The following is a 24210-nucleotide window of genomic DNA, read 5'->3' on the forward strand; positions in this document are numbered from 1 at the left end:
AGCCTTTTTTGACATTAAAGTTTTATGGCGTTGACAGTCAATCTACAAAATTCCTATTGTCCTGTATTTTAGTCTTTTTGGTTTAAAAAGTGACCACAAGCACAAAAATGAATTGCATAAAGCGCAAAATTATGTCTATATTTGATTTTCTTTATTATTCATTCATTCATTCATATCACATGATGCTTTATCATTTATTCACAATATAGATTTTTCACCTTAGGAAATGCATGTTAGTGCAAAGTAATTGTGGAGCACGCACAGTTCTTTGGCACAATAATCAATATAAACATGTGTGGGTCCATGCAAACATTATGATACTTCTGAAAGAATACAGAACTTGTTATCTCAAAGTTTAATTCCTTAAAGATTTTGAATTAGCTTTTCAAAACAAGAAGTTCCAGCCAAAACTTAAAGAACATTCGAGAATATACACGACAATGATGAGCAACAAATTTTGGAGCATTTAATGAATATATAGAAGTCACTGCAGTTTTTAGAAGACAAACCAATAACTGTAACCACCATATCTTGTAGCAACTATTTGATGCAAGGTCAGCCGAACCGGACCGAACTGCTCGGTTCAGCTCGTGCCGAGCCAAACCGGTGGGGGACCAGATCGGTTCGATTGTTAAAATCGGGACTGGTCATGAACCAGCTGGAACCGTTTGGAACCGGCCGGTTCCGTTCAACCTCAGTGTAAACCGGGTAGTTCGGAACCAGCCCCCCTCCCCCTTTCCTTCTTTTGTTATTAGAGAATGTTGGAAAGGCCTGAGAAACGTTTATTCCCTTCTCCAAACATCTCCCACTCCCCCCCACGGCGAAAATTACACCAATTCAGCATGATTGAATGACGAGCCAAGCCTAAATAAAAATGTGCTTCCTCTTTCCTATCACATTTTTTTCTATTTTTTAGTTCTAAAAAATAGCTCAAAATTTACAAAATAAAGAAGATCATGCCAAAATTTTCGATTTTGGCTTAATCTTAGGATAAGTTGTAGATCTATAGATGATCTATAGATGGCTCAAAATATATATAATTTTTAAAAAATAAAAATTCATTTTTGGATAAAAATAAAATTCAAAAAAAAATATGAAATTAGAAGCATATTTACGGGCATGCAAGCTACTCTCTAACAAAATTTGGTGTCCATTTATTCAAGTTATAATGCGATCATGCACACAGTGGCCTGAGCCTAAATTTAAAAAAAAATGAAAAATAAGTAGTCTTTGATGGATGCCTACGAGCCTTAAAAAATATATATAGCATCCATTATTAGGTTCTATATGAATCTGAGCTAAAATTAATTTTTTTAAATATTAATATGTAAAAATTATATTTTAATTTGAAAATAATTAAAAATATATAATTAATACCAAAAATTATGAAAAATTAGTTGTACGTAATACATATTTGAGAAGTATTTTTTGAAATCAAAAACATATTTTCTGAATTTATGGCATTTAAACATATTTTTTAATTTAAAAATTATTAAAAATATATAAATAAATAAAAATATATGAAAAATTAGTATTATGTATTAGATAAATTAGATGTATTTTTTGAAGTAAAAAAATATTTTCATCATAACGAAATTTTTTTATTTTTAAATAATTGCTAATCTGACGTATTTGATAAACCTAGAGAAATGAAACTATTAAAGAAAAACAAGCCCAAGCATGATATTGGTTGGAATCATGGGCAAATGCTCTCGGATCGGCACCATTGGAAGTACAACTAGTGTAACACAGAGTTCAAAGAATTTGGGGTAACCTGGTTGAAGCAGCACTTAACTGGTAATTATCCTGACATATCTATGTGCTAGAAATGCCCACAGGAGATTCGACCGCTGATGAAGAACCACTTCATTGATTTCAAAGCAGCGAAGGAGAGGTTGCCAAGAAGAAGGCGGAGGTGGACCATCGAGCGGCAGAGCTACCTTCCTATCACTCCAAGGAGTGAGAGGCATCCGCTCCAGATGGTGAGGCACAGATCTAGGCTGCCATTCAGGCGATCCTGGATGATTAGTGGCAGCAGGATGATATGGTTAGGCATAGCGCTCGATTTGGGCCCTCATACTACAAGTCAGGCTCTAGTTCTACGAGCAGCAGGGCAAATACAGAGTTCAGGAGAACCTCCTCAATCAAGGAGACCATCAGCAGAGGCAATGATCGTATTGCATCTATGCTGGAAGCTTTTGGTAGCGAAAAGAAGTCATCGAGGAAGATTCCACCACGAGCCACCATCCATAATTTAGATCTACATGCCTTCTCCAGCAAAGATTCGAAGCAGCAGAAGGTTGACACAATGTTGAAGAAGGATAAGAAGGATATGTAGCGAGCTATTGGATCCTGATTCCACTTCAGCCACATCCCAGCGAACATGGCAAACAATACATACTATAGATCTTTCATCCATATAGGCTGCCGATCTCGGTGCAGATCCTCCAAGATCGAAGGACATCTATGATGAGCTTCTTGACAATAATGAGGAGCTAGAGAAGTAGATTGCCTCATACAAAAGCAAATAGCCCACATATGGACTGACGGTGATGTGTGATAGTTGGACTGGTCCTACCATGCGGAGCATTATCAACTTTTTGACATATTGTGATACAAAAACTTTCTTCCATAAGTCAGTTGATACTTCTGATCAGATGCATGGCACCATGTACATCCTCAGATTAATTAGATAGGAGAGGAGAATGTCGTACAGGTTATCACTGATAATGGCCACAATATAAGGTTGTTGGAGAAATCTTGATGGAGCGGTGGCCACATATTTTTTGGACCCCATGTGCTACACATGATAGATAGTGGAGACAGCCCAAACCATCACCAGATATATTTATAACTATACATGGGTCCTTTCACTGATGAGATATGCTGGAGAAGAGATCTTGAGATTAGGAGTCACACGGTTTGCTATCAACTACATTGCACTTGATAGTCTTCTTGAAAAGAAAGCAACCCTACGTCAGATGTTTATCAGCTTCAAGTGATAGAAAAGTAAATTTGCAAGGGCCAACACTGAAGAGAGCATTGTCAAGGACTTGGTGACGATGCAGACATTCTGGCAGCGGGCCAAAAAAATAGTGAAGGCTATCAGACCATTGTACGAAGTGCTTCGGACCGTGGATAGCAGGAGGTACCCCCAGATGGGCTTCTTGTATCATATGATAAAGGGCAAAAATTCAGATCAACGAGGCAGATCCGACGTATGCCCAGAAGTACATCGACATTATTGAGCGACGGTGGGACTACCAGATAGATAAGGACTTACATCTAGCAGGTAAGCAAGAACATTGAAAATTTGACTGCTCCTATTAGGGTCAGCAGAACCATCCCAAACCGTCCGGTTCAAAGCGTCTCAAGTTGTACCAACGGTGGACCGGAAGGGTTTTGGCGACGAAATCGAGACGCCGTCGCTGGGAGGGAGGGAGGCGGCAGAGGGCCAGCGCCCGAGCAGGAGGCGAAGGCTGCGACCGGTCCCCTATGTTGTTCAAAACAAGGGTCCGACCGCTAAAAAATTTCGTGATTTTTAAATGAAGTCGGAAAACTTAAAAATCGCAAAAAAATTTAGCAGTAAGACCCCTATTTTGAATGAAACAGGGATCCCGCCACAGCCTTTGCCTCCTGCCCTGGTGTCGGCCTCCACCAGCCTCCACCCTCCGTCAGCCTCCTCTCTCCCTCTCCCCTTCTCTCTCTCTTTTCCTCTCCCACGGTCTGTGTTCGCCCTCTCTTGTGTCAATACAGGCCCGGCAAGGCACGGCGCAGGCCCGAACCAACTTATGTCGTCGAGCAACCAATACAGTGCCAGGTACCAGCATAACAGATCGTGGCTTCTATACTTGTACAATTTACTAAGATAATAACGAACTCTATCTACAGCATACTATCTGAATCCGAAGTTTCAGTACACCGTAGCTGGAATCGATATGGATGACGAATTTCTGGTCGCTTTGCATAATATGATTTACAAGATGGAGCCTAATCTAGAAGTCACGACCCTATCTAGAAAAGGTAAGTTAACTTAAGTGACATATATAAGTTAATTGGTATCTTCAATTATTAACATATTATATTATGGTTCTTTTTCATAAACCAAAATATTTAGAGAAGGCACTGACAGCTTTTAAGTCTCAGCAGATGTCGTAAGAAAAGTATGAATTCAAGTATATTACACATCAGAAGGACATTTACCTGGCGTTAGATGATTACTAATATGATACTATCTTCTATATAATTTTCTTCAATATTTTTGTAGCTGAATGGTGGATTCATTTTGGTTTGTCCGCAAAAAATCTTAAGCGACTAGCTATCCGGATCCTTTTCCAAATGGTCTCCTCGAGTGGCTGTAAGCGCAACCAATTCACCTTCGCTCTCATCCACAGTAAGCAGAGAAACTGTTTGACACAGAAGTACCTCAACGACCTTGTATAAGTTCACTACAATCTAAAGTTGAAGCTAAGTGCATTCAAGAGGAAGTAGAGCTAAAGTACACAGATTCGATCCATAATGCTTTCGTTGATGATGAAGATAAATTCTATAATCGGATGGCTTGTGGACCAGCAGCAAGAGCCGGCGCTTGATGAGTGAGGATCGCCTCTATGATCTGCTAGTTTCGTAACCAACGAGGCTAGAGTCGATAAAGGACAATGGGCAGAAAGCAATATTCCACGCATCCTTCCAGCTGATCAACCACAACTACAGAGGTCACTAGAAAAACCGGTCACCATATGACTCCTTGTCCAAGACATCCTCTTAGAGATATAATTGAGAGATGCTTAGAGGCCACTACACTACCCGGTCAACTCGGTCAGGAGGGCAACATCCATCCTCCCAACATAACCAGTCAGAGAGGGGACACAAAGAAGAGTAAGCAGGTAGAGAGTGGCACGAAGGGTAAGTAGACAGTGCGTGGCATGAAAAATAAGCAAGCAGCGAATTGCATGAAGAGTAAGCAGGCAAAGAGTGGCACGAAGAATAAGCAAGCAGCTGCTCAGCATACCAAAAAAGAAAAACAAAAGACACCTGCAGCCCAATGGAGAGTATGGAGGAGAAGCCAATTCACTCTGATTTAGAGACCAAGAGCAGCAGTTCTGGTAGTCATGGATCTGCTGGCTAGAGAGGGAGTGGACATAAGACTGTCATTTATGAGACAGGTGTAGAGTACTCTTCGATTCACCAGTGAGACCCAATTTATGCATGCTACACAGCATAAGGACTATGGTGCATGATCTAGTAAAGCCCGCAAGAATACGATTGCATATAAGAGACGAGCACCTTGAGGTTATTTAGGAGAGCATGATGCAGCGGTAGATGACGCCGCACGTAGAGTAGGATCCATAGACGTATCAGGTTCCAAGTTCTATACTGAATTCTATACCCCCCGATCACAGACAACCTATGATCCATATGGATATAGATATGGTGCATCTGAGGCATCTTCCAGTGGCTACCATCCTACGCAACCCAGAGCATCTTACGGATCGGATTTTGCTACCGGCTTATTCGGATGAGCTCCTTCACAACCGTTTTATCAGCCAAAGGACACCTCAGAGCCAAAACTTCAGCGAAAGATCCGAGAGTATTTATAACCCAGAGCGCATTCCTTATAGGAAGAACATATAAGACTACAACGCTGCTTGGTTAGAGATGTGGGCTGATGTACCTCCTGATTATGCCAATGATCCGGATATCTATGAGAGACATCGCCACTCGACGAGATTTAAGATATTGGTATATATGTTGTACTTTAAATATATGTAATTGATTATATTATTTTATATTTTTCATCTCATTAGTTGATTTTAGAATATTTCATATTGCTTCTTATAGCATGCAACATCTACTAATCATTTTATGTTTTATATCACTTTAAAACAACAAGATACATCATTTAAATTAAACCAGAATCATAGAAACATCAAAAAATATCAAAAAAAATATCAAATTAGACTTAAAATCAATGAACAAATTGAAAAAGATTAATTACAAATTAATTAAACTTGAAAAACTCAAAAAAAAATTAGGTGTGCCGGTTCGAAACCCGCACGCCCAAGTGTACCATGTCGATACGCTACTGAACCGATATCGTACCGACCCGCCCACCGACCAATATGGATCCTAGTACCAGTTCAGCGGACCTTGATTTGAAGTTAGATTTATCTCCAAAATCATTCTTAACAAGCACAACTTCTGCTGCTACTTCAAGATTCTCTTCTAACCGTAACAAGTTAAAACTTTCCGCCTCTTTCTAAACCCTCTGACATAGTTTCAGGGACCTCTCCTACCATTAGATCTTTGTTAATCAGTTCTATATTTAGAAACCAGTTTCCAGTTTTGTAAGGTACCTGCCCTAACAATTAGAATAATTCTGTTTGAGTTTCAATTAGATTGGACAGTTTAGAAATACAAATAGTTGGGACAAGGCCTGACGGTTATGGGTATGGTAGTGGTAGATAGTTTTATTTCAGAAATACAACTTTATGAAATATGTGACTTAAATTGCATTATGAAGAAATTTATTTGCCACCCACGTGTGACTATTAATTATGTGATCAGTAACTTCTGTATTACATTTTTTGGTAATACATTTTAAGACTTCTTGAGATACATTTATGGCCTCTTTTCATATAGCTTTTCTACCAACATAACACAAGATATTGGATTTATTCAGGCACAATCATGACAGGTTGATAGATGTAGCAGTTTATCTACAACAATAAGTTGAAGTGGTTGAATAAGAGAGATGTTTAAGAAGAAATAGAATCTCAGAACCTTTGGATTTAATTCCTTGGTTGTTGTATTGTCCCTCCCATGCCAATAAAAGGTGTCCATATCTTTCCCTAAGAATCAAAAATGGAGAAAGCAAGAGAGTAAGTATTGGAACATCTAAATTTTGTGTAATGTGATGTTTAAAACATTTCTGATATGGTAAAGCATGAAATGAAAAGACTGACATTTACTATCAATTTTTCAAATATAAATATAATACCTAATGATTTTTTTCATGTAAGCAACAGATCAGTAACAAGTATTTTCAGCAAAAACAATATATAAATATTTATGCAGTGTCCTGCTTTATCTGAACCAAACAATGTTCTTGACCAAGATGAGCTAGACAATGTTCTTGACCAAGAAAAACACTTGAGTAACACTATTTGAATTTAACCTACAATCCAAAGTTAGTGAACTTCAGCAAAACACTTGAACCCCGATGACTTCCATGATGGTCCTTAATCAACATTTGGAAGATCTTTTCCTGCACTACAACTTATACCATGAAACCTTGACTTCCCGACTAGGGAACCTTTTTAAACCACAAACAAAATCCACAAAATAGAAAGAAATTTTATCAATATATTAGAACCAATTTTTAATTTCTGTCGCTTTAAACATTTAAAAATTAATAAAAGTTAAACGACATTCTTGATTGAGGACCATTCGAGAATATTCCAAATTAGGGCTTTCTTTCAACTTACTGTCAACTTATTATACCTATATAAATTTGAAGTAGGACAAACTACAAATATTCTTTGGGACATATTAAACTCAAAGTCTAAAGCATGTTTCTCCACTACATTTCTGAAGTCACACAAAGCAAACTGTAGAATGTAGATATAAATGTCTAGGCTATAAAAATACATATTCATTTGCAGAAAGACATATAGAACAAATAACCTTACTACATATATGTCTAACAAACTAATTCTAGGTTTTGCAAGTAGAATATATATAGAGGGCAAGCCTTGGTGCAATGGTAAGGTTATTCTATGGTGACCTCGGTGTCACATGTTCGAAACACGGTAATAGCCTCTCTATATGCGGGCATAAGGCCACCCGGTTCGGCCCGTACAGAGCCGACTCTGTAGGAAACCGGATCGGTTCGTCTATTGGAGTCGGTTCTGGCCCCGAACGGGCCAAAACCGGTTCCAAACCAACCGAAACGGCCGAAAAAGGCCCGAACTAGACTAAACCGGCCAGTTCCGTTCGAACCAAGATTCATGGTACTAGTACCGAACTCCGTACCGGTGCCACACTAGTATAGTGTCGGTACAGTACGGTACGAAATTTATTTAGCATATTTATGGTCAGTATGCTACCCGTACAGATACCAAACCGATACAGTAGGTACGTCCGGTACCGTCCAGTAAGGTACGGTATGGCATACCATGGTTCGAACTTGGTGCGAACCGTTTGGTTTGCACCGAGTCGACTCGGTTCGGAACTAGACCCCCTCCTTTTTTCATTGTTTGGTGATAAAAGGATGTTGGGAAGGCCCAAGAAGGCCTTACCAACATCCTTATTGTGTTTCGAAGCTCTCCGGCTTTCCCGCTTCCCCTAACAGTCAAAATCACACTGATTCAACATGACTGCAGAAAGATCCAAACCTAAATAAGGTGCGCTTCCTCTTTCCTATCTCATTCCCTCAAAAGTTTTTTGAAAAGTTTGAAAAAATAGCTCAAAATATGCAAAATAAGGAGAGATCATGCCAAAATTTTCAATTTGGGCTTGATTTTATTATATGTTGTAGATCTATGGATGATCTACACGATGAAATAAAAAATTTTAATTTTTGAATTATATATAATTTTTAAAAATTAAAAATATATTTTTGGATTAAAAAATAGAAAATATGTCTATAATAAAATTTAAAAAAAACTGTAAAACCAAATGCATATAGGGGCATGTAAGCTACTCTCCAGCAAAATTTGGTTTCCATTTATTCAAATTTTAATTCGATCATGCACACAATGACTTGTGAGCCAGGAGCAGGAGGAGCCGGAGCTTGATAAGCGAGGATCGCCTCCACGACCGGCCAGTTTCGTAGCCAGCGAGACTAAGGTCGATGTAGGACAATAGGCAAAGAGCAATATTCCACGCATCCTTTCAGTTGATCAGCCACAAGAAAGCCGGTTACTACATAGCTCTTTATCTGAGATATTCTCTCAAAGATATGATCGAAAGATGCTTAGACGAGGCCACCATGCTATCCGGTCGACTCGGACAAGAGGGCGACAGACATCCTCCCAACATAGTCAGACAGAGGAGCATAAAGGGTAAGCAGTCAGCAAGTGGCACGAGGGGTAAAAAGGCATCTGCCCAGCACACCAAAAAAAATAAAAAACACCTGCAGACCCTATGGAGAGTGTCGGAAGTCAATTCTCTTATTCAGAGACCAGGAGCAGCAGTTCTGATAGTCATGAAACGCTGGCCAGAAAGAGAGTTGACATGAGACACTATTTCTAAGACAGCCGCAGGATAGTCTTCGAGTCACCGGTGAGTCCCAATTTACGCATGCTATACAGGATAGAAACCACGGGGCACGATTTGATGGAGTCTGTGAGAATCCAATTGCATATAGGAGATGGGCTCCTCGAGGTCATTCAGACGGACATGATATAGCTGCAGATGATCTTGCACGTAGAGTAGAATCCATAGACATATCAGATTCAGGGTCTACTTATTGGGAACCCGCCCATGCCGCTGATATTTCAAAACAAAAATCAGATGGCAGCGGAAAGGGGGCATGTGCGGGATCGACGTTCATCGCATGAACGTTGTTTCGAGACCTTTCGTAATTAGGTAAGAATTAAAACTTTTAAAAACCTTTAGGGAGATCAGATCTTCACCTTGTGCGGGTAGATGATCACCGCAAACTGAAGTTCGTGGTCTAGGATGAAGGTTCGCTTGAAGCCGTTCAAGTGCCCGGCCTCTACGGGTATCCACACGAAGCAGTGATCCGATCAAAGCTCTCTTGTCTTCCCGGGGTGCTAGCTCCCTTGCAAAGACTTCTTTTGATGGCTGATTTCCTCTCTTTCAATCAACCCTTGATTGTGCTTGAGAGGAGGAAGAAGAAGGATGAAGAAGAGGAAGAAGAACGAAGCCCCTTGCAGCCTTTCTTTTTCTCCCTGCGTTGGAGCCAAAGAAGAAGACCAAAAGGAGGGAGATGCCTCCTCTTCTTTTTCCCTTTGCTGATGGCGGCTGAACCAAGGAAGGGAGAGGGGTGGCCACGGCTTGGAAGAGGAGAGGGAGAGCTCATCTAGGGCGCCGGCCCCCTTTGCCCCTTTTTATAACCATCTAGGGCTCCTACAATCTAGGAGCCCTAGAGTAATTACCTTTCTCTTCTCCCTTCTCCACATGGAAAAGGGAGGGGCATATTCCCCTCCTCATGGTTAACCCTAATCCACATTAAGTAGGGTTTGAAATGCCCTAATGTGGTCAAGCCCTAATCCAATTAGGCTTAGCCCAAGGGTGAACCAATTAGGATCCAATCTAGGTAAGTCCTAATCCAATTAGAACTTAAATAAATTTTGACTCAATTGAACTCTTCAATCCTAATCCAATTAGGAGTCTTATTGATTCATTAGATTAATAATTAATTGTGACTTAAGAAACCCTAATCCAAATTAGGACATATTTAATTTTAGTCCTAATCCAATTAGGACTCTATTTGAATCCGAAGTCCTAATCCGATTAGGACTCTAGGAATCCTACTCCAAGTAGGAATCCAATTTTGATTCAAAACTCCTAATCTCATTAGGATTGCAGGAATTCTATTCCAAGTAGGAATCCCAGTCCTACTCCAACTAGGATTCCCAGTCCTAATCCAATTAGGACTCTAGGAATCCTACCCGAAGTAGGACTCTTGTTTTAAGTCCAATTAATTAATTCCCTTTGTTCCTTCTTCAACTTCTTATCAATCAAATTGATTACTTGTGATTCATAATCACTTTTCAACCATCGGATCGGTCAATACTTCTAGTGTGTGTGACCCCATAGGTTCTACTCTGACTGGTAGTGAGATATATTATGATCTCTATCACAATATCATTGAAAACTCCTTTCAATGGGTTGGAACGATTCCAACTCAACTCATTAGGGTTTATCGATCATCAAGATAATCCCTATGAGTCCCACCATCCACCAGTGACACCTAGCAGCATGTAGTGGCTACCCAGTAGAATAGAAAGATGAACCTCTAGGTGCAGTTAACGTGTGATACAGTCCTACTATCGTGGATCCCTACAGGACGGAAGTCATGGACAACTCGTCAAACCCCATCGTCTGTCATATGTCAAGATTTATTTGACTTGAGTTCGATAGTGGAAAACTCTTTTTCCACTTTATATTACTGCCCTGGCCAAGGTCTTAGAACTCAGTCTAACAAATCACATAGGATCACTCCTCTTCTATCAAGGTCGATAGATTCCTTATAGGTGCATACCCTACTCCTACAGTGAACTTACTGCAGCCAATCTACACTGCATGGACCCATATGGCTAGAGACCATGTATGTGTGCAGTCAAACTACAATAACCTCACTGTGAGTAGCCGAAGCACCGCAGGTCAAAGGACCAGTCACACTACTGCAACATCAAGCAAGTCACTGACGAGTGGATAGACATCCAAGTGACTTCTTGTCTTGGTCACGCTCAGTACCCTTGTTCTCTAACAAGCACCTGCACTATCACTTCAGTGTTCCTACACTGTGGACTCAAGTCTCGTCCATCCATAAGGAAAGTGATCTGTGCACTGATCGGATCGATCACCGTCCTCGTGATGATCCATTGATCAGGAGCATTTAGAAATTAATCACCAATGATACATGGCTCAAATTCTCAACTCTTGAGAATATGTATCATCATCTTATTAATTTCTTGGACGATTCATAGACACATAAATAATATGAATGAAAAAGATGCCTTTTATTTATTCAATAATAAACAGTCAAGTACAAAATTATGTCCCTAGAATCAACAATGTGTCAGCCAAATTGGCTTCTAGGGCATACATCTAACACTACTAAATCCCATTACCCGCAGCCACAAGCAACCTATAATCCATACAGATATGGAGATGGATATAGTGTGTCTGAGGCATCTTTCGATGGTTACTACCCTACGCAGCCCGAAGCATCTTATAGGTTGGATTTTGCTGTCGGCTTATTCGGATGGGCCCTTCACAACCATTTTATCAGCCAGTTTATCAGCTAGAGAACCTCTCAGAGCTAGAGCTTCAGCAAGAGATCCAAGAGTGCTTATAACCCGGAGCGTATTCCTTATAGAATGAATATACAAGACGACGCTTGGTTAGAGAGATGGACTAATGTGCCTCCTGACTATGCTAATGATCTAGATATCTATGAGGCATCGCTACTCGATGAAATTTTATATATCGATATGTATATTGTACTTTAAATATATATAATTTATTGTATTGTTTTATATTTTTCATCCCACTACTTGATTTGAGGATATTTCATATTGCTTCTTGTATTATGCAACATCTCACTAATAATTTTATAATTTGTATCATTTTAAAACAATAAGATGCATCATTTAGGTTAAACTGAGATCATAAAAATATTAAAAATTATCAAAAAGCATCAAATTAGACTTAAAATCAATAAAAAAAAGTATAAAAAGATTGATCACCAATTAAAACAACTTGAAAAACTCCATAAAAAAATTGAGCATGCCGGTACCAGTACCGTATCGACCCGTCCACCGACGGTATGGGCCTCGGTACCGATTCGGCGGACCTTGCATCTGACCCTCCCTATACCCCATAATGGTGGGAGTCTCGTGCGTTGGGGCGCCTAGATATGATATATACATCCTTACTTCTGACTTCTATAGCAAGGTACCTAAGAAACATAAAATGAAACTTTCATATTTATTTCTCTTGTACACAGTCATATCCCAAGCCATCAATTTACATTTGTTTGGTCCACTAGCCAAAGTATCATTTCCCAACCTATATACATGATATAAAAAATAAAGGTACAAGAAATGGAACATGAAAAAACCATGTGATGATTAGTTTTTGGATTCATATCTCATACTAGTTTCAACCTAATTAGGATTATTTTAGGCTTTAAGCCAAGATCTGCTAAACCACGCCGAATCAGCTGATTCAGGGCATACCAAACGAATTGGTGGGCTACCGTCATGATTTATTCATTCGATTCGAAATGGAAGCGTTACAGCGCCTATAGAGGGAGAGGGAGGAGAGAGAGGAAAAGAGAGAGGGGTGAGGGAGAAGGGAGAGGGAGGAGAGAGAGGGACACAAGGAGAGGAAGAGGCTGAGAGAGAGGGATCGAAAGCCCTCATCGGATGTTTGGAACAGGGGATCCTTGTTTCATTTCAAAATGGGAGAACCCTAATTTTTTTTGTCGATTTCGATTCAAAATCAGAAAAATATGAAAATCAGCAAAAAAAAAATATTTAGTATGTCTCGAAACGGCACGGTACAAATCCATACCATATCGAGCCAATCGCCAACCGATACGAGCCCTGGAATCGGTTCGGTGAACCTTTCTTTTAGCAATTACCACTATTTTTTGCCAATATATGTTTATATTTATATTGCGGGTTTAGAATATTTCAAATCAAGTTATCAGATTAAAAGCTGACTTTTGGATTCTCCTAATTTTCAAGGAGTTCACAGGATCAGTGCCTCTTTAAACTTAAATATGACTTTGCTAGGTCCCTAAACAAGACCAGGTTTTGGGAGCTTTAAACACGCAAAAGAAGCTTGAATAATCCAACACAAAATGAGAAGATCTGTATCTTTTTACTACTGTAATTTGTTTGTGTGGTGAGGGATTTATGCTATTTCAAACCAATATCAGCAATTTCACCCAAACAAGTAGATGGTGCGCCTACAACTCAACTATATAGACTTATCTTTATAACTATATCTGCAGTGTATTGTACATGCATACATAAGAATAATGTATGAACAATAGAACCAATTGCTTGAACTCAATCAAACCAGGAAGGCCTCATATTTTGTTAGAAGTGCCAATTGCCAAGCACTACCATTGGAAGAAAATTTTGTCATGATTTTAAAATGTAAAGGTATGCCAAGGAATATCTTTAATATGTCACTGCGTATACAAGTGGTTTGAGTGGCCAAAATGCCTTTAAGAAATAATATGTGCCGATGACTTTAAGAAATAATATGTGTCCAAGTAGCACTGACTTCATGAATCATGGTTATAAATCTAAAAGGCAAGATTTAGAACTTCCATAGTTTATTTGATAAAATATGAATAAAGGTTTCTCTTAAGAAATCTATTTGTAACTCTATTTTCTTAATAATATGACACCTATGAGGACTTGCTTGAGATCAAGGTTCGCCGGACCGACCGTACCGGCATACCGGTGAGCATCGGCACCGGTACGGTTCCGGTTCGGTACCGGCTTGGAACCGGTACCGAACCGGAGCCGCGCGCGCGGAAACAACACATCCGCAAGCGCGCGCGGACGTGTCAAATGCTACAGAGTAGCATTAAATGGCCCAAGCGGGCTGCCAGCCCGCGTGGGCACGGTGCCCCGCACGCGGGCGTGGTTCCTGTGCAGGGAATCGCGCGCGGGCGCGCGTTCTCCGCACGCGCGTCTGCGCGCAATTCCCAAAAAAATTACCGCATCCGCGCGCATCCGTCCGGAAGCGTCAAATGCCACAGAGTGGCATTTAAATAGCCCACGCGGGCTGGCCGCCCGCGTGGGCACGGTGCCCCGCGCGGGGAACCGCGCACGTGCTCGATTCCCTGCTGGGGAATTGCAAGCGGGCGCGGTTCCTGCGCATTAAGAGGCCTACGTGGGCTCTAGCCGCGTGGGCGTGGGCGCTCTTCCCCACGTGCGGGGCGCGCTGCCCCGCGCACGGGCGCTCTTCCCCGCGCGTGGGCGCGCGGGAAAAATGTGCTTGGGTCGGAACCGTTTTTATACGCTGTACCGTACCGGTGCTTGTCGGCATCGGTTCGATACAGGCTGAACCGACCGGTTCCGGTCGGTTCAGCATACCTTGCTTGAGATCCTAATAGTCCATTCTTGTTTAAAAGCTGATGCATCTATGGTGATTCTATTAATTACCTTCTATAGATTATTATAAAACTTAGCATGCATATATCATATCCTTCTATAGCATCACACGGTTCCTATGTCATTGCATGCCAATAGACAATGTGGTACACCATGGAACTCCAAACCTATCCAGCCCCAATCAGAAGCAACAAATCACGTTAAAGGATTTAAGCTGCACTTTTTATTAAAATGGGTGTACTTTGTGCAATGTTATGGTCTAGTATGAGGTGCATACAAAGGTGCCAGCTTAACAAGTTAGTAAAGTTTTTGGCAGTTCTACCAATTACCAATTGACCTGGGATCGAATGCCACCATCACTAAGGTTTGAGGGGTTAGAGGTATTTAGGAGAAGCCTACCCTCTATTGTGTAGCCTACTGCCTTTGGGCCTTTTCTTATCCTCTAAAAGGGTGCATATGATGTACAAATCCACATAACTAGGTACTTTCTTGATGAAAATTCACTAAAAATACTGAGTGCACCATAAATGGATTTAAGAACTGAAAGTTATGGCCCATGGCAGCTGCTATGTGCGCTTGCACCAGCACAAATCACCTGTACCAGAATAAGGTACTGGCTATGGCAGGCTGCACCACTTAGGGTTGTAAACAAGTTGAAAACGAGCTAGCCAAGCCTGGCTCTAGTTAAACTTCTTTTATGATCAAGTCGAGCTCAAGCCAAAACATATAAATACCACCTGAACTCAAGCTGCTCATATATAGGTCATTTAAAAGATATGGTGAGAGCTTGAGATTTTTTGAGGCTTCCATTTATATTGTTTGGACTTATTGTTTATTATATTTTAATCTTATAATTAAATTACATTCAACTCTTCATAAGTATATTAATTTATAATAAATAATATTTTTATTGTATATTATATATATTATTTATATATTCCTGCTTCAAGCTACATCGAGCCAAGCTTGAGCAAGCTAAGCATGGTGCTAGTTAGCTCGCTTGCTAATCAACCAAGCCGAACTCAAGCCAAACACAAGCTAGCTCACAAACAACTTGCTCATTTCCCAAACCCAGTACTGCTATACATGTTGTACTGGTCCATGACTTGTACCAGCCATAAGCTAACATCAAATGGACAATAGTCAGTGGGTTACACATAGTCATGCTTGTAGCACATCCAGTTTTATATCACTTAATTATGCAAATAAGCAATTTACTAATCGATACATGTCAAGCTTAATAGAAGATATTCATATGTCTCTTTAACAATTAGAAACAGTGATGCTGTTTTTTGTGATAATCTTGACACTTAGCAAAAAATAACAGCATCAGTACAATTCTCTTGCCATTAGAGTATCACTCTTGAGTAAATATAGAAAAGCATGCACAACATGGTGAAAGAAAAACAATCCTAAATTACAGACACATAACGGATTACTATTGCATGATTGACATTTTAAAATTTAATGAGGTTTATTCTTCATCAATATCAGTTTCAGAAATCTTGAGTTATTAGGATATGTAGCATTTTTCACCATTTAAACTAATTATTGACAAGATTGCTTTAGGTAAGTTTCTATGTATTGGTGTCATGAATTTATCTCCCTCAAATGTGTATCCTTAAATGGATGATAAGCTACAATATATGTTGAAATGCCCTATAATGAATTTGATAGATAACATAAAATGGTTTAAAGTTTAAACATCTTAACATATAACAGATTGTGTCGAAAGTATCTTGCACATTCTAGTTCCAAAAGCATATAGAAAGAAAATATTATGAAATCAACTTACCACATTGTGTAGTATTAAACCATTGAAACCAAGCATCTAGGCGATTATAAGCTCTACCAAGGAATGTAGAAATTTCATTCGTTTCTTTCATTGAAAACTTGCTCATCTTTATGCCTTTCACCAAGTCTGGAGGAAGCAAACTTTCAATATCAAATTAGTTTCCTGCTTAGATAGGTTTAGTCTCCAAGATATTTCAGTTATTGAAACATAAGCATATTTAGCAATTATAAGTTCCAAGATGTTTTGAGGTACATGCACATAAACAAAATAGCCTACAAGTTAAAAATAAAAATAAATAATAGCAAAACAAGGATAAAACTAAATTTCACTTCAAAAAAAGTATATGGGACTAGGAAGCACAGATACTTCAAATCATATGTCATGTCTGTATCGTATCCATATCTAATACCGACACTCGTTAACTACTTGGATATATGTCCGATGCTTATGTATTCTATTTCTCAAATTAAAAAACACTCCAGAGTCCAGACTCTAGATACTTCTTGGACACACTTCAGATACTTTCCCGATGCCTCCAAAAATAGGAAGAGGGTCAATTATTTAGTCTATAATATTAATTTTAAAATATGAAGTATGGTATTAATTTTAAAATATGAAGTATGGAAAGGACTATGTTATTTGGATAGCCTAATGTACTTTATATGGACGCTTATTTATATGCATACATATGTATTTTGAGTAGGGGTGTGTGTGTGTGTGTGTGTGTGTGTGTGTGTGTGTGTGCGTGCGTGTGTATGCATGCATGCATGTATGTATGTATGTATGTACGTACGTATGTATGCAATTTACATATACGTTTATACATACACAAATACATATATATATATACACACACACACTACATATACGTGCATATATGCACATATATACATATATATTCCTTGACATATTCTAGCTATATCATATCCTACTTTTTCAAGATTTTCCGTATCAGCTATCCATATCCTGGTATATGCATACTTACTTCATAGATATGGAATGACTCCTAGATTACAAATATAGATTTGTTAATATCAAATGTATATTTACTTCTTTTAAATCATAAAAGAATTGGAGCACCCTCTAGATAAATAGTGCGCTAGTTCTAATTACATGATGAATCACTGGCCAGTCCATCATGCACAAGCATGAGAATGTACAACACCAATCATGTCACATCTCTATTATGGAAGCAGAGAAGGTACTTTATCGTTTTGCCCCACATTGATTCTTTTAATAATCCTTGTACTCTATATTTACTAGGTTCAAAACTCCCAATCTGAACCGCTGAAGTTCAACCTCTTTCTTTGTAAAGAAGATTGCCTCACTTTGACACTCCATTTTCCTACCTCAGGAACTGAAGACACTTTGGCCAGCTTAGTTTAACTTGGTATACAGGCAAGGAAGGGGTATAGTCCACCCAAATATAATAGAGGCAAACTGGGAAAGAGACAATATATTTATCCTTGCAAAATAAAAATATTATTGGGACAAAATGCCATCAGGAGGATGAAAGAATGTTGAATTGGTTTATCACCTCTTCCTTAGGCAGCCCCCTCCCCAGTCCCCAACAGAGATAAACTGCACGACATTTTCCCAGCTACCCAACCCTTCAGTTTGCAGAAGATACCCTTGACTAAGGTCCGCCGTACCGGTACCGGTCGGCGTACCGGTGGCCGGTCGGACCGGTACAGTACCGGTCTGGTACATACCGGCCGGTACGCGGTGGTTTCAAAAACTGGTTCTAAAAAAAAAAAAAAAATCATACCGGTGCGAACACCGGCCCGAGGCCGGTACCGACCGGTACCGGCCGGTAGGGCTGTTAACGAGCCGAGACGAGCCCGAGCCTGGGAGAGCTCGGCTCGGCTCGTTTCACAAAAGCTCGAGCTCGGGCTCGGTAACGAGCTCTATATTGGGCTCGAGCTCGGGCTTGCTTGGCAAAGCAAAGGCTCGGGCTTGAGCTCGTAAAGCTCGTTTCAATTACGAGCTCCAGAACGAGCCCGAGCTCGGGCTCGTAATCGGGCTCGAGCTCGGGCTCGGGCTCGATAACGGGCTATTTTTCTCTATGTGGTCAGATTTTTATGAATTATAATGCTGAGATAAGATTTTTCAGTGGAAGACTAGAGCTCGTTTGGGCTCGTGAGCTGCTCAGGCTCGGGCTCGGATGTAAACGAGCCTCATATTGGGCTCGGGCTCGTTTGACTAACGAGCCGAGCCCGAGCCGGGCTTTTACCGAGCCGAGCCCGAGCCAAGCCCGAGCAGCTCGGCTCATTAACAGCCGTACCGGCCGGTACCGGCTCCGTACCGGCCGGTTCGGCTAGAAAACCGGAAAATACCGGTTTTCTTATGGTTCCGGTACCGGTCTAGGACCTTTTTTCCTATTTCCATTTCCTTCTCCAACAGAGCTCATCCTTCCCTTTCTCCTTGAATCTAGTTGGCCAGTCTCCAACTATATCAAAATAATAAAATAAAATAAAATCTTCACATCATAACAAGGTTTTGAAGACCTTGATGATGAAACCCTTCAAAGAATCAATTGTTCCCTTATAGGAACATATGGGGTCATAGTAAAAAAAACTTGTAGGTCCCAAGTAAATTATTTTCAACTAACACTGGTAAAATGATGAAGTTAAGCAAGAGGAAGAAAACAGAAAAACAGAAAAAAATACACATACCTACATAGACAGACCAGTATCTTGTTGCAATTAGGCCATCTACTAATGAGGGCAAGGTACGCCATAACGGTCCGAACCGAGCGGTACGGAACGTACCGTACCATACCAGTTCGGTACCGATATCCGATACGGATGGTATACCGATACTCGGTATGCTAAAAAAATTCCGTACCAAGGTCGAAAAAATCGGTACCAGGCACCGTACCACTTTTCCAGCGGGACGAGTCAGTACGGGCCGTGCCGTGCCCGTATCGAGAGGAACCGTGGGAGAGAAAAAGAGAAAGAGAGAGCGAACGGGGGGGGGGGGGGGGAGGGCTAGAGGAGGGTGGCAGACGCCGACGGAGGGCCGGTGGAGGCTGCGGGAGGCGACCCCACGACCGTTTCCTGTGTCGAACGAAACAAGGGTCCAGCCGCAGCTATTTGCCGACTTCACTTAAAACTCGCGAAATTTTTTAGCCGCGGTCGGACCCCTATTTCGTTCGAAACAGGAGAACCGGTCACGGCCTTACCCCCCACGGCCTTCCGCCGGTGTCCGCCACCACTCCTCCCCCTCGCTCTCTCTTTCCTTCTCCTTCTCTAGCTCCGGCACCCATCTCATTTTTACAGCCAAAACTGTACCAGTGAGCCACCGATACAGCTCGAAACGGTGGAACCATCCGATTCAGGACAGTTTCGCTAACCTTTCCTTGTACCGTACCATACCGATACTGTGCTAGTATGACACCGGTACAGGATCCGGTACCAAGACGGCGGATCTTGAATCAGGGCACCAATGACTAACTTGCCCATCACTATCGACTAGTAAAGTCTAAAGATAATGAACTCAAACATATGGCCTAATTAAGTCCAATTACACCAAAGTTATGTAATGAACAAAACCCCTCAAGCAGGTTAATGCATACCATGAGAAGCTAACTGAGCTTCCTTAGAAATCTAGCAAAATGTTAACTTGATTTTTTTCCTTCTTTTGATGCACTGTGCAATGACTTCTTTATTTTGAACCTTTAAATAAATCAAAAAAATTCCTACTAAGTGGGTTGAGCCTTGGTGGAATCATTATTATCCAAGACCTATAAAGGTTGGTGCCAACTAAAGTTTTCAGAACAGAAGTTTTAATTTCAACAATCAAACATCTCAATCAAGGTACGCCGAACCAGTACCGGTCGGCATACCGGTGGCGATCCGTACCGAACGGGTTCGGGCCGTATCGAACCGAACTGGTTCGACTAGTTCGGCCGGGTTTTGGCTACGGCGCCGGTTTTTTAGGGGCTACGAGAAGCACAAGCACGCGCAAATATGCCACAACACAGCTACAATGGCATTAAATGCCACTATAATGATATTGTATCTGCACTATAGTTGCACCGTAGCTGCACTATAGCTGTTACAGTGGCATTTAATGCCACTGTAATGATACTGTAGCTGCAATACAGCTGCACTGTAGTTGCACTGTAACGATACTGTAGCTACACTGTAATGATACTGTAGCTACATTGTAAATGTTACAATAGCATTTAATGCCACTGTAGCACTGCTACAGTACATTTAATGCCACTGTAGCTGTGCTATAGTGGCATTAAATGCCGCATTGGATCGAATTCGGTGCTAGTTCGTACCGAGTCCTGGCCGAACAGGATGGAACTGGTCCGGCTCGCACCGGTACGCCCTTTGTACACCGTTTTCCACTGTTGTACCGGACCGGTCTGGTACAGGCTGAACTGACCGGTACTAGCCGGTTCAACATACCATGATCTCAATACAAAATTCTAAATGAGACTTAATTTACAACCATGTTAATCTGGAGTAATGCATCGCCAAAGCCCCCTAAATTAGGTACTTTCTATCTTGTAAGCACCAAATATTAGTTGTTGATACTCCTCGGAAATGCTCCGGGATGTTATCTTGTACAAGCAGAATGGACTTCTAATGATAGAAGACTTTTATTTTCTCTTGATAGACGATCCACAACAATTTATCATACATTATCAGGAGAAACTTGGTAGCATGGTATGCCGTACCAGACCGGACCGGCCTAAATCGGACGGTATGAAGCGTATTGTACCATCCCGGTTTGGTACCAGTACCCAGTACAGATGGCATACCGACATTCAGTATGTAACAAAAATTTCATACTGTACCATATCGACGCTATGCTAGTGTGGCACCAATATGAGGTCTGGTACCGAGATGGCGAATCTTGCCTGGTAGCATGGGAAAAGCAAGAAACAGACATTGCATTATTGAGTGATGGGACAATATCAAGTAATGGCTTGTACAATCTAAAAGTTCATTTGGCCAAAGACTCCATTGAAAAAAAAACTCCGAGTTGAGGGTCTATTAAAGTCTATAGTCTGATGAGCCAGCTGAGAAAAATGTTGAACTTGAATATCATTCTAATGTGCAAAAGTGTAAAAGAAAATATTCTTATTCCTCATGCTTGGTCAAGTCAGGCAGCAGGTAAGTCAACTGAAGCCTTGGGAAAGAAAGAGCATGCTGCATGTTGTTCTAAGCAAGGATATACATATGTATGTGTGTTTGGGGAAGGGGGGTAAGAGTAGCTTTAACTTTTAAGTTTCTGATAGGTTGCTAAGTCAATGTTTAAGTTATTAGCCTCCACTCTAATCATTTTGAACCTACATTTACAACATAATGAGATGCTTCTATCTGACCCTTATAAGTTAGTGAACTAATTCTACTCAAGGAACTGATATCCTAATAAAATAATGAAATCACACAATGATTATGATCAGCTTGATACATGTGGTTTCTCTCCCTGTTTCTCTTTTATACTTCTTTCCCCTTCTTTTTTCACTACTTTAAATCTTGATCATCATCACCATCATCATCATCTACAAGGAGTGTTGTTCTGAGAATGCAAATATCCAAAAGTACATAGATCAATGTTCCCTTAAGGGAATGGTTGCTGCTTTGTTTGTTGGATTTTCTAGGTCTTTAAGACCACATGGAAATCAAGAAAGATCACAAATACAATCTAACAACAACTAAAAAAACCCATGTCCATTATTAACAGTCATCAGTTGTAATCTGCATCACCAAAACATGGAAGTCATGAGGAAACATAAATATATCACATGATTAGTAGCTTGCATCATGAAACGAAGAACACAAGCAGGAAACCACATGGGAGAAAGCAAAATATATAAAAAAAAGAAGCTACAATACAATTGCTGGATCGCTATTTTAAAATTAAAGAACGCTCCAAACAAGCACAACCATCATTTGAGAAATATTGTTCACATCTTTTCTCACAAATTCTATCCATTTAAAAAGAAAACAACAATGCAGTAAATAAAGAGATTATACCTCGCAGAATAAGAAATAAAGTTGGTGGATTCCCATTTGATGGATGTTGAAGAACAAATTCTTCAGGAACCTTACTGCCAAATATTAAATATAGGTTATTGTCGTTATCTAGTTTGCATTACTCCCACTATAAGTATATGTCACTTTAAAGAACTAATCACCTTAAAGCTTCAGCTCCTAGGATCTGTTCACGAGGAATCCATCCATCTAAATTGATCAGATCCAACCAATGACCAATAATGTCCATGGATATATAGATATCCCAGCGCCTGCATATTGCATCATATGCAATTTATACAAGAGATTAATTGCATTAGCAACAAAGCAGAATGGCACAAGCAGAAGTTTATTCATAAGGAAATTTAAAGAAGTAGACTAATATAATTGATCTGTAACAAGACTTTGTATAAGAAATAAGAATAGTAGCAAACAGCTAACCAAATAATCAACTGATGAAAACCCTCATCCCATAGAAAACCTCGTGGAAAGAATGACCGGCTAGGAACAGCGGTAAAAAGTGCAGCTGGCCAATAAGAAATGAATTTATCGCCATTTTTTTGCTGCGAGAGAGAGTACACAGGCATGGTTTAATAAAATGCAATTGCACATAAAAGCTCATCATAAAGTAAGGAACAGCAGTATCCTTATAAATTTATTAAAAGACAATTGATCATATATAATGACTGCACAATAAGTAACATCATAATTAGAAATGCCTAGCACTAACACAACTGATCAGACTGGTAGTGCGAACAATGTCCAAAAATGTCAGTCTAGAAGTTGTGGGTTTAGTTACACCCTTATAATGTGATACAGGTGGTAATGTAAATAAGATATTTTAAGAACTTCATAGATCATGCAACGTTTGACTTCAGGTGTTTATTTTTTTAATTAGATTGGCTGCTATTATATGCACTGTATGACAAGCTTAGGGCAAAGAAAATAATGGCTGGTTTTGAATTTTCAAAATACTTTTTTTTTACGCATTGAAGTAAATATTAAACTACTACGAGCTATCAAAATTAATGTGTCAATCGCAAGGCTACATATCATATCAAAAACATCTGTATTATACATAAACCACTTCCGTCATCTCTCTTGCAATGCAAAATACCAAAAACAATCAAGGCCTGAAAGAAGGCATTCTAAGATTTCCTTTTCTACCTCTTCACTACATATTTCTCCACATATAGCATCTTTTGTTGTTCTAATAATGCAATGTGTGACAAGTTTCTTTAGGTTGAATGGGATATAACAGATATCTTTAGATAGAATAAGTTAGTGTTCTAAAGCAAAGAAAAATATTGCAAACTCTGATCAAAGATGAGATTCAGGACATTTCCTGTCCAAATGCCATTATTTTCATCATATATGTTAATGACTTTGAGAAATATAAGAAACAAAATGCCACCTCAGCATTATGTTGTTTTTGATTTGAATACGCAAAAAATAACTTTTGACCATAAATCATGCACAAGGATGGGACAGCATTGTTCTGAAATTTGATAATTATATTCAAGATCAATTTATAGACAGAAATTAAGCCCATATAACTGGGATGAGACTTTTTTGCCATCATATC

General features: G+C 39.9%; 1 protein-coding gene across 4 annotated transcripts in view; it reads right to left on the bottom strand.

Moving 5' to 3' along the window:
• The window catches only part of LOC103706515 (mannosyl-oligosaccharide glucosidase GCS1-like), a 59596-nt gene that overhangs the window by 11802 nt on the left and 23584 nt on the right, over positions 1 to 24210 (bottom strand). For all 4 annotated transcript variants that reach the window (XR_603984.6, XR_015977003.2, XM_008790643.5 and 1 more), the window contains 5 exons: positions 23067 to 23188; positions 22790 to 22897; positions 22629 to 22702; positions 16630 to 16755; positions 6784 to 6851 (listed from right to left, as the gene is read on the bottom strand). Coding sequence is in view for 2 of the 4 variants with exons in the window: in XM_008790643.5 (XP_008788865.2) it covers positions 6784 to 6851; positions 16630 to 16755; positions 22629 to 22702; positions 22790 to 22897; positions 23067 to 23188 (498 nt within the window). In the remaining 2 variants the exon portion in view is untranslated. The remainder of the gene's footprint in view (positions 1 to 6783; positions 6852 to 16629; positions 16756 to 22628; positions 22703 to 22789; positions 22898 to 23066; positions 23189 to 24210) is intronic.

The sequence above is a fragment of the Phoenix dactylifera genome, chromosome 4, assembly GCF_051530095.1.
Source record: "Phoenix dactylifera cultivar Ajwa chromosome 4, Ajwa_hap1_PhDact_Kaust_v1.1, whole genome shotgun sequence".
NCBI classification, from domain to species: domain Eukaryota; kingdom Viridiplantae; phylum Streptophyta; class Magnoliopsida; order Arecales; family Arecaceae; genus Phoenix; species Phoenix dactylifera.